This window comes from Lutjanus erythropterus, chromosome 15, assembly GCF_056507025.1.
Source record: "Lutjanus erythropterus isolate fLutEry1 chromosome 15, fLutEry1.hap2, whole genome shotgun sequence".
Taxonomy (NCBI): Eukaryota; Metazoa; Chordata; class Actinopteri; order Lutjaniformes; family Lutjanidae; genus Lutjanus; species Lutjanus erythropterus.
In genome coordinates this window covers 9,581,410-9,593,478 of record NC_139331.1, presented here as the reverse complement: position 1 = coordinate 9,593,478, position 12,069 = coordinate 9,581,410, and the positions used below count along the sequence as shown (strand labels likewise).

Genomic DNA, 12,069 nt, shown 5'->3' with positions numbered 1-12,069 from the left:
AGAGGCCACGGGTTAAAATCTCAAGATGGGAGTGGGACGCTTTTATCTGCGCTCAAGGGCCATACACCCACCCAGCCCCACCCCCACCCCCCTACTGCTTCTTCTCTGTCCCACTCCCGCTATCATTCACTCTCCACCTATCACTTAAACTCGCTGTCTCTATTTTCTCTCCCCGGCCTCTTATCAATCTTGATAGACATTCCCAGCCTCCTGCTCCATTTGTTTCCCTCTGTCATGACGTTTTTCCACGGTAGTGACAGAAAAGTGTTGCCGTTTCAAGTCTCTCCTCTCAGTCATCCATCTTTCACCCGTTATTTTGTAAATAAAAGCCTATTCATCAATTATACAACACATACGCTTTTTTTAAAAGCTTCCCATTGCCTGTCAGCATTCTGCACAAAAACACACTCATATTTTTTTTTGTTTTATTTTGCTGAAGCACTGAGCTCAGAGGGGACTGTAAACAAAATGGACTGTGATACGTTGCTATTAGAGAGATGGAACCCTGCACTTAGCGTCTGTGAAGGGGTTTAATAGATTTGTGGCGCGCACACACACACACACACACACACACACACACACACACACACACACACACACACACACGTACAGGGTAAGGACAGGGTCTCCTTGGAGCTGCTTTTTCACATGACGCCACTCTCCGTAAATCTGATTGAATTAGTTGGCCAATACAAACTGCATGTGGCCCCCAGCCAGGGGATATCAATCTCCTCCACAGAATACTATTCTCTCTGAATAACGGCAGGCGGCTCGGCCTTTAATTGGAGTAAACCAATTCTCCCATCCTCATTCAATTAGAGTTGGGATAAGACGAGAGAGGGTAAAACAGGCCCATAACTCAAAAATAATGTGGGGCAAAAGTGCACTCACAGATACAGTATGGCACCGGTCCACAAGAAAATGTTTGTGAGTGTGTTTCTGTAAATCTGCTCCATCTTTATTTCTGCATTTGTGAGTGTGTGTATGGTCCTGTAGTGTCTTGTGATTTGTGTAAGCTAGTGTTCACAAACTTGGGCTCCCCTTTTGTAAGGTGTCTTTAAAAACCCATTGACATTAGCCTACTAAAGCAAATAAAAACAAACAAAAAAACTCAAAATTCATTATAAATACATTATATTTGAGAAAAATACACATGATAATAAAAATTATTACATGACTTTGTTAAGTACATCATTCCGATTGGTCAACTAGCATTCTAAGGTCTGTTATTTCTGTTATTTCTTGCTATGTATAACAGACACTTATTATTAAGAACATACCACTGCTATGGACACAGTTCTGATCACAGACTCTGGAGGAGCAATAAAATTATTGATCAAATTATGGATTTTGGTACATAATCATGTAACAAGCGGGATAATGTGCAGCAAGCAGGTCACAATTGTGAAATAAAGCCATAAAGTAATTTTAAAATTAATATTTTGGGATTGTTTTACAATAAATTTGTTTTACAATAATGATGTGCTCACTGTTCATTATCCTTTACTTATATTTTTTACTTTTAGCTTTTTAACTCATCTTCCCTCCAGTTTAGTGAGGCCCCCTTGGCAGCCCCCACTTTGAAACTCATGGAATTAGTACACTAGCTTGAAAATCATCTTCTTCAAAGTGTACATTGTATGTGCTGATGGGGTGCCCATGTGCATGTATATGTACAATGTGCATACAGCATCAGTCAGTGATTTGTTAATTTTTTAGAGGGGGGGATGGTCCAGTGGGAGCACCCCCTGCCCCCACACCACCATCACAACATCTGTAGTCATGTATCCCCTGAAATATTTAGTTACGGATGTGGCTTAGTCTGGGGGCGTATTTTCAGCAGCACAGAGCTACTGAATGATCATACAAATACTACAGGAATATTCTAAGAATATTATAGGAATACTGCAGGGTAGGGACGGGTGATACCAAACTTTTAAAATTTGATATTATACTGATACTTTTTGTTACAAGTTTAAGAGATATCAATTCTGATAATTAATTAAATAAGTGAGTGTTTTTTCAAAATAAAGGTGATTTTTAAGGGGGAAACAAGGATTGGAAAATCATATGACACATTACAGCATTTAATAAAAACAATATACAAAAAAGTACTATTAAAGTACTATTAAATAAAAGTGTAAGTAAGTATAACTCTAATGTAGTACTCTAATGCTTAGAAAGTCTTAAAAAGTCTAAAATCTGATTATTAGGCCTTTTATGATTTTGACTGATTGAATTAGGATGTTTATGTTAACTCTGTTAGTTGGATTTAACTTGAGTCTCACTCTAAATGTGTTTCAGGAAAAACAAATGATAAAACTCTGTGGAAGTCATGTTTTTCTGCTGATAAATGTGTGTTAGTGGGTTTTTTGGCCAGCGTTGAAGGGGCTGCTGATATTTCAGAGCCATGGTCAGGGCCATAGATTCTAACTTGAACCTCAGTCACATAAAGGATCAATGAGTCAGGCAGACTAGACTAACATATTCGATTAAATGACCCCTCACCACAACCATCTATGATATTTGGGGATGGGGACTGAGGATGACAAGGTTGACAAGGAAAATGCATTTTAGTCATTTTGTTAACAAGGGGGGTGGCATCCCCCCTCTAATCGCCTACGCATACATGTGTGTGCTCTGTTCCTGTCTGCCACAGGCTCCTGGTCCAGCATGGTGGGGAGCGGTGAGAGCATCCAGAAGCTCGGGCTCATTCCCTGTGCCATCTCCTGGCTGTACAGTGCCATCGAGAGACGGAGGGAGAAGACCTGGACCGATCTGACTGTATCGGTGTCTGCTATAGAGCTCTGCTGTGGAGAGGAGGACACGCTGAGGGATCTGCTGGGGGAGGTCGTCCCCTCATTAGGCAGCGTCCAGGACAGCCCAAAAGCCCACATTAGACTCCAGGAGGACCCCGTCTATGGGATTCAGGTAGACGGAAAAGTGTTTTTTATTTGGAAAAGGGTCTTGTTAAATAAACTGCTGCTTCTGTCTGCATCCCTCTCAGTCTATATCTCTGTCCAACTGCAAGCACACAAGTGTCCATTGACCCACATTGTTGGTGTATTCCTTTAAAGACCATAATTAGCCTTAAAACCATTAAAATGTAGTATTATATAGAGTTACTGTTATTGGCTATGTGTAATCTAATCAATCTTTGTAAAGCAGAGAGCAAAGGCTACATTTTCTGTTGCTGGCAGTGACAATTTCTTGGCTCTGCTTCGCTGGCAATGCATCAGTTTGGCAGTGTATCAATTTGGCAGTGCATCAATTTGAGAATTCACACAAAAATAAGTGTTATTTTACAGTCATTTTAACAGCTACAAACCAGAAACTGAGCCCAGATTCCTAGAAGGCCTCCAAAAAGCAAATTAATTGCTCATTCATTTTCAGTAGGAGTCAATGATATACAGGGTGTCCACAATGTCTCTTTACAATTTAAAAAATGTTTTACAAAAGCAATTGATGTGATATGTTAATCAGATTTGTTCTATGTACTCAGTGGTTATCAAAGTTTTTAATCACATTCATGCTTTACACATGAAGCAAAAGATCACTGATGCTGTTGCCACCATTGATGAGGCTATGCTACAGCGAACATGGCAAGAAATCGAGTACTGTCTTGATTTGCTTCATGCAACTAATGGAGGTGTATTAAATGAGGCAAAAAAAACTTCAATATCTACTTTTCATTTTGTAATAATTTCCACAGATTTGTCTATTCATTTGCTTTTGTAATAAATTTGTTAAATTGTAAAGAGACTTTATAGACACCCTATGTTACAGATAGTGTTTCAGATTTCTCGTTTGGGATCCCTTGAAATTAGAGTTTAGGCTTTGCCCCCTTGATATCGTAGGGTTATTGTTAATGTTTATTCAGACAGATACAGTAGTCTGTTTGTATAATGGTCTACACTGTATGTGAGAAGATAATACTGGTAGGGAGTGAAACCAATTAGACTGAATAAAAAGATTACATCTGATTTTATTATGGCTGTGCAGCAGCCTCCTCCCTCGCACCGCTGTATGTCAGTTGCAAGTCAGCACTTCACGTGTATTTCTCTCTATTTCTTCATTAAAAACAAGGAAAATGAAACCTACTGTATGAATAGAGCTGTTCTTCCAAAACACTCTGTCACTGGGATAAATGACATCACAGTAAACACTAGAAATCGTTCAGGAAGAGCAAACCTCTGACAAGGCTAAGTAATTGACTCTTCCTAAGTCCCGCCCCTTTTTTGTTTTGTGCTCAAATGACAGTTGAGCAAGCTTGAGCAGCTTTCTCCTGTCCTGTTTTATGTATGTAGATATGCTATGTGCTAGGCGTGTCCATGTTGAAAAGAAAACCAAATTTTGCAGATGGTCAAAAGCTAGAAAAGCAACATATATTTACATAATAAATTAGCTAATGTTATCAAAATAATGGCTAAGTAGCTAGCCAATATACACTAAACAATTAGCTGACATTTTGCTCATATTAACTAGCTTTTTGCTAAAATTAGCTACTTTAAGGTTAGAGCTGCAACAACTAATTGATTAATTGATTTTTAACTCACTAATTTGATTGCCAACCATTTGGTGATTGATTAATCAGTTTGAGTAATCTTTCCTTACTCCTTCATGACAGTAAACTTAATATCTTTGGATTGCTGACAAACAAGACATTCAAAGACATCATCTTGGGCTTTAAGAAACACTGATCAACAATTTTCACCGTTTCATGGCCAAACGTCTAATCAATTAGTCAAGAAGTTGATTAACTGATTAAAGTAATCATTATTTGTATCCCTATGGAAGATATGATCCTGCATGTTGTTTTACAGGAAAAAGAGAAAGTTGACCAAGGGTGAGGTTTACTCAACTGTTACTGGAGCTCAGAACAAAAAGGGGCGGGAAATCGTCAATTCTCTAAATTTGTTATTTTAATAATCCAGAATCAAAACACACATACTGATAGACAATGGTGGGATACATGTGGCAGACTGACAGAAGAAAAATCAAATGGAAGATGTTTTTTATTATAAAGGGCCAGTGTGTAGGATTTAGCAGTGAGCTTTAGATTGCAGACACTTTGTCTCACCCTCCCCTTCCAAACACGTAGGAGAAACTACGGTGGCCATAATATGAAAGGCCTTATTTAGAGCCAGTGTTTGTCTGGTTTGTCAGGTTTGTCTGTTGAGCTACAGTAGAAACATGGTGGTTCAAAATGGCAACCTTTGTGGAAGAGGACTCATGCTGTCTGTAGATAAACAATTCTTACACTAATAAAAACATTCTTATAAATATTATATTCCATTTCTGCCATATTCTGCCAATAAATTCCTATAAATCTTTCACACTGGAACTTAGTAGTTTATGTGAAAAGTGTCTTTACTGACTGTCCTCTTCCCTCCCTCCAGCTACGTAACCACAACCGGGTGAAGGCTCCCACTGCTGAGCGGGCCGCCTCCCTCCTTGACGCGGCCATTGCAGCACGTCGGCACAATGACTTCGTTACCTACCTGTCTCACACCTCCATAATGTTCTTCACTCTCCACGTCCAGCCCCCTCGCACAGAAAGCAGCACCATCGGCAAAGGTTGTAATGAATTATTCAGTTACCAAGGCGGCTTGTCTCTGCTGAATTTGTTGGTTTCCCCATGAATTATTTTACACAGCTAACCCTAAATTCTCTGCTGATTTTTGATACTATTTAATATACAGCTTATATTTCTTGTGTTCTGTATTTGAAAACATGAAAACCTTTTTGCATTTAGACTCTCCTCTCTACTCTCTGATTCCATCTGTAGGTTCACGTGGCCCCACTAAGTTGACCATGATAGATGTGTGTAGTGGTATGAGGGGCATGATCACAAACAAGCCTCCATATTCTGAAGTGGGCCCTGCTGTCGTGTCTCTACTAAGTGGACATAAAAGCACCCCCAACAAGTAAGAATCTAACTTCACAATATTACTGATGTAAATTAGGGCTGCAACTAACAATTATATTTCATAGCTTTTTCTTGTTTAATGGACTGACAATTTTTTGCCTGTCAAATGTCAAAAAGTGTTGAAAAGGCTTGATCATTGTTTCCCAAAGCCCATGATGACGTCCTCAAATGTCTTGTTTTGGCCACAACTCAAAGATATTTAATTTACTGTCATAGAGAAACCAGAAAATATTCACATTTAAGCAGCTGAAATCATACAATTTTGACATGCGAGATGTGGATGGGAAAATTCATTTCACTAACTTATTGACGAAAGTAATTTCCAATACTTTAGGATTTTTAAAAATTCTTGTTTTGTCCTGTGGTCATGTAATGCTTCAACTACTGGCTACGCTGCCTCCACAACTACTGGAGGTACTGCTGCATTTTGTCGATGTCTGTAACTTTTCAGAAAATGTGCAGAAATACAGACAAAATGCACAGACAGAAGGCTCCTTACATAGACATATACATATCTAACATTTAGCATAAATGAGCCTTTAACTGCATTAATATTGTGACAGTGAGATGTAGCTCATTGGACACATATGTTGGATGACAGTGAAAATTAAATTAAATTTGGAAACTAATGGATTTGGTAGCTTGGAGATCAAAATAACTGTTGTATCCTTTGAATTAATGCACATTTGCACTGTCTCTGCATAGGGGTAGTAAACTGACAATGCTCCTTCGAGAGTCCTTGGGCCATATAAATTGTCATACCACAGTGGTCGCTGAGGTTGCTGATTCACTGGCACACTTTCAAGAGACCTTATCCACCATCCAGCTGGCTTCTCGCATCCGCAGGACGCAAAAGAGGACGAAGGTACCGTACATGCCCTTGAATGTCTTTCTATAAACCTTTTAATGGCATAGGACAATATGAAAATTTTATGTTGTAATTATCCTGGTCAAAATTATTGTGCTTCATGAATTACAATTATCCTGATGATGGAAATTCAGCATGAGAAACTTATCTGAGAGTTTTTAGCACAATTGCTAAAAAATATGCGGTAAGACTGTATGTCATCCTATCCCATCCCTTGTTGATGCCCTTTTGTAAAGGAAGTGAGAGTTTAAGAAGTTCATTTGTTTTAAAACTTCCTGTATATTTTGATCATGTGATTGCTTCTAAGGCATCCCAATGATTTATTTGTTGATTTATGTTTCACTTAGTCCAGTTCAAGAACTAACTGTACAATATATCTTCATCCAACAGCAGTCCACCTCATGCTCTCCGTCCGGGAGGAGTTTGACTAGAAATGAGAGAGGGCCTCACTCTTTGTCCCTGCGGGCATTCCACTCCACTGAAGAAGTAGATGTTGACGTCTCTCGTTTCCGTTTGCGTGGTGAACTGGATGAGCGCTCCAGTAGTGACCAGTCTTGTGACACGGTCATCCAGCTAGACTCAGATGGCTTGGTCCAGTCCAGAGCTACCTCAAGACTGGCACAACCTGAATTTGTGCCCATCATACCCTCTTTGCATCCTAACAAGGCTGACATGGATGATCCAGAGTTTACTGCTCTGCTTCAGGAGCTTCTGAGAATTCCTCAACTGCAGGGAGAGAAGAAGAATGAAGAAACCGTTCAAGGGAATATCGAAGTGCTGAAAGCAGACATGACAAAGCCGGGGAGGGACTGTCTTAAATGCGACACATTTGCTGAACTTCAAGAGCGCTTGGGCTGTATTGATGGAAGTGAGACAATGTTGGAAATGCTCAAGTCTTCCTCAAAAGGGCCTCCTGTTAACACAGCCAAATCACAACCCCAGAAAGAAACAGGGAAACAGACAGACCCTGAACCATCAGAGACAACGCAGACATTGTTGAATCAGGCGTTAGGCTGTGGGCAGACCTCTGCTGGAGAAAACCAAACAGATGGTGCTTTCCCTGGAGACAGTTTTCAGAGAGAGGATTCAGGTCTGTATGACTGTGAGGAGTGCAGTGCGACCAGTTCCAGTGAGGAACTGCTGAATCAAACTCTCAGTCTAAAGAAGACTAATCGCTCGACACTGCCCAAAAGTGGAAATCTTAAGTCAGATGATAACCTCTCTACTAAGGACTTTGATGCTCAGAGCATGGCTATAACAAGTTCACTTGTGCTTCAGCCTTCAGGCAAAACAGAAAGTACAGAAGCTGCTGATTGGTTCAAACCAGACAAAAGGGCCTCACCGGTTGGCAAGAGCTCCCCCATATCTCCTTCTTCCTCCTGCTCCTCTTCACACTCCCTGGCTAACAGTGTTATACTTGGAGATGTCTTACCTAATCGCCCCCCAGAGGACATTAAGGAAATGAAGGCCACTATCACAGTAACTGTTCAACAGCCACTGGACCTAAAAGGTCAAGATGAGCTTGTCTTCTCGATGGTGGAGGAGGTGACCATCAGTGGAGCTTTGAACAAAGGGAGGACAGGTGGAAACATTATTTGTATCAGAGACACGACCCAATCACAGGCACATGCTCAAGACTCTGCCAGCTCTCAACCGATCAGGATAATCAGCAATGTCAGCGAAGAATCTGCAGCTAAAGGTTCCTCTAAAACAAAAAGCAGCTCTGTAGCTCAGTCTGTAGCTACAGAGGCTAATGCTGAAAAGGCTCAGTGTCAATTCAAGAGGGAAAAGAGGTTCTTACCTTCGTTTATAAACCCCATGCTGATTAATACAGATATGGATTGTGAGTTGGATAGCGCAAAAGAAAAAGAAAGTCCTCTTGACACTTTTACAGGAGAGAAGCCACAGTCTGAGCTCAGAGGGAATAATATCAAATGTTCATATGACAAGAAGGCACTTGAGAAGAGCAGTGGGGCTTTTGCTTCTGAGACACATGAAAAACAAGACTCAGCCTTTAGCCAAACATTTAATGACCCAAAGGTTTTGGAAGTTTCAGCTTTCTGCCATGAAACTGCAGAAAACAAAATGTGTGGAAGGAGGCAGAGAAATACAGACAACAACCACCCTAGAGACAGGGAACATGTTTATTCCACAAACACTCCATGGGGCTTAGAGGGGGTAGAAGTCTCTTCCAGACGTGTTGGGAATGCCCCCAAGAGAATTGGTGTTTCACCTGGTTGCCAAGAAACCGCCCCAGCTTCCTTTAAAACAGGTAGTTTGCCGAGAGGCTGGCAAAATGCCAACCACCCGGACAGCTACCATGGTGGTTACGCAGCAGACGACTACAAAGACCCAAGGGGGGTGACATCATCCACTCCATGTAGTCCGCGGGTAACTCTGGAGAGGAGGCACGGCAGACAGCACTCCCCAGCGAACCACAGCCTCCACGCCTCCTCTCCTCGGAAACATGGAACAGAGTATACACAGCATGCTAGCAGTGCTCTCAGAAAGGGCGTTGAATCTTTGTTTGAGGCCTCAGGTGTAAGAGTGAACAATATGAGTGGGAGGCTGAAGTCACCCATTGAAGACAGCAGCAGGCTTTTCAATGCCAAACTGGAGCAGCTGGCTACCAGGACTAATTCCCTTGGTAGAATCCCAAGGGACGTCCCAAATCTGGACAGAGACAGCAGTAACACCTCTGTGAGCTCTAAAGGGAGCTCCAAGGGAAGTGTTGAAGGGGCTTGTAAGGGAGGTCATAGAGGACGTAATGAGGGAGATTGTACCTTACCGAGGGCAAGCAGAAGCCCCAGGAAGAATCCTCGGTCCGAACAGGGTCATCACTTCTTTCCCTCTGAAGAGCCTGTAACTCAGTCGGCTAGGCATACCCATTCCAAGCTTTCTGCTGTGGGAAAACTTAAGATGGCGAGCCCCAAAGTCCGTCGACTGTCTGCCCCCAGCATCAAGAACCTCAGCCTCCCCCACAAGGCCCTGCGTCAGTCCATCAACCGCAGTAACAGTCTTTCCCCTGACAGTAAAACTGTTAGCTTTGAGCGCACATCCTCCTTTCTGTCCTCTTCCCCTCCTCGGTCTTATCACTCCATCAGTCGGACTCCGAGCCAGAGCTCCACATGCTCATCCACAAAATCTGCCATACAGGGGTTTGTCAACGGCCGGTTCTCAGACCTCCTTAAGGAAAGGGCCCCAAGCCCCACTTCAGGAGGGCTGGACCAAATGGCCGCTCTTCCCTCGCCATACAGCCGGGTGACTGCTCCCCGCACGCCTGATCACATGAGTGGGCACGCGAGTGACACCACTAGTGTGTTGAGTGGAGATTTGCCACCAGCTATGGGGAAGACATCCCTGCACTTCTCTAACAGGAACAGCATGGTGAGCAGTGGATATGACAGCATGGTGAGGGACAGTGAAGCCACAGGCAGCAGCACGTCAAACAGAGATTCTGTTAGCGACAGGAGCGGCTCTCTCCTCAGTGTGGCTCGCAGCAGCCGGTCATCTCGAAGGAGAGGCAACACAGGTAAAAGACCTGGATTAACTGGCCTTTTATGAACTGAGTGACTCTCTCTTCTGGAAAGATCAGAACCTAATCCAAGTGCAAAGTGTATTGTTGGTGTTAAGTGTTAGTTTTGTGTATTCAGTGTCTAAAGTTAACATACATGTTGAGCATCTTAATGATAACACGCAATAATCATCTTAGATTGATTCATATATTTTCCTCTTAAAGCAACTGCTTTTATCTATTAATTTCAGTACAGTATCATCAAGTTACATTTTGTCATTCTCATGATTTTTGTTACATTGTAATGCAGTTATGTGCAGAAACGTTTATAATCTGCTGTTTTGAACCTGTAATGTATCAATTCATCATAGTCACACGATAGACATTTTCCTCTGATGTCATGCTCAGGGTGGGAAGCTTAAATGTTGTACTTCTGTGTTTTAGATTTCAAGTCATATGAATCTGTAGAGAAATATTTCAAACTATTACATATTTGATAACCCATTAACTACAGTTCAACAACAGTTAATGTTAATGCAACATTCAACAACTTTCTCGCTAACCTGACTTACATCATTACTGCCACCCAAAACACTCACTGCTGAAGTGTTTGTAACACACTTTAGAATTGGACGTAATGAACAAAATGTCACATAACATTACTGACATAATATTTCTTATGTTGGGTGAAGAAACAGAAAGATTATTGGCTAACGTTACATTAGGTCCAGTGCATTTTGCCTCCAGCCTTAAATAAAAAGCCTTATATTTCAGAATTAATTTACACCTTTCCTATCAAATGGTAATGTTAGCTAGGAAGTGGCTGGATGGCTATGCTAGTGGGTTATCAAATATGTTGTTTTAGCTTGAAATATGCCCCTCCAGATTTTCACTCTTCATTATATGTGTAGTTGCTGATCAATTTTTCAGATTCTCGATTTGGAACCTGAAACACAGCAGTGGGCCATTTTAACTTAACACTGAGAGCATGACATCAGAGGAAAATGCCTGCTGTGTGAATATGATGAATAGTATTCTGGCACATCCACACCAACCCAAATAACTACAATATTAAAATTGTCAGATTATGGACAGTTCACCCAAAATCTAAAAAACATATTTTTCCTCTTACCTGTAGTGCTATTTATCCATCTAAATAGTTTTGGTGTAGATTGATGAGTTGCCCACAGGCCTTTTTGTGAGCAGTTTAATGTAGGAGCTACTGTCTTTTACTGAACTGCATCCACCAACTCTCTCTCCCTGCAAAAAGAAGCCTACATCTGCTCATGAATGAGTGGCTTGTTAGAATGTGGGTTGAAAACATTAATGTCATCCTCCTCCATTGGGCTGTAACATTAGCACTACTATAAATTATCTTGAGAAAACAGGTCTCTGGTTTCTGGAAAGAGATCTTTTTTTGTTTTTTGTAATGTTTTTGGGCACTTTGAGCACCACAAGCTGAGTGCCATCTAGTTCCATTATGTTTGAGAGAAGCCAAGGGTGTCAGGGAGAGAAAGGTGTGAAATTCAATTTCATCTTGGGCCAAATCAGCATCACGGTGTAAAGGCCAGTTTTAAATGTAAGACAATATACAGTAAATGTATGTACTTGTTATTATATTACATACTGTAATTGCCACTGCATCCAATTATCATCCAATTTGTTTTAGTAATAACATAATTATTAATGAACAACTATCTGTGAAAGCAGAAGTTTAGGAAAAAATAAATTTAAAAAATAGTACGTAATTAAGACAAA

The 12,069-nt window shown here is 41.1% G+C and overlaps 1 protein-coding gene across 2 annotated transcripts in view; it reads left to right on the top strand.

Annotated features, from left to right (window-relative positions):
- kif26bb (kinesin family member 26Bb) overlaps positions 1-12,069 on the top strand; it is a 41,931-nt gene that overhangs the window by 19,958 nt on the left and 9,904 nt on the right. For both annotated transcript variants that reach the window (XM_084737536.1, XM_084737537.1), the window contains exons 8-12: positions 2,660-2,931; positions 5,400-5,577; positions 5,789-5,927; positions 6,635-6,794; positions 7,188-10,329. In XM_084737536.1, the coding sequence (XP_084593662.1) occupies positions 2,660-2,931; positions 5,400-5,577; positions 5,789-5,927; positions 6,635-6,794; positions 7,188-10,329 (3,891 nt within the window). The remainder of the gene's footprint in view (positions 1-2,659; positions 2,932-5,399; positions 5,578-5,788; positions 5,928-6,634; positions 6,795-7,187; positions 10,330-12,069) is intronic.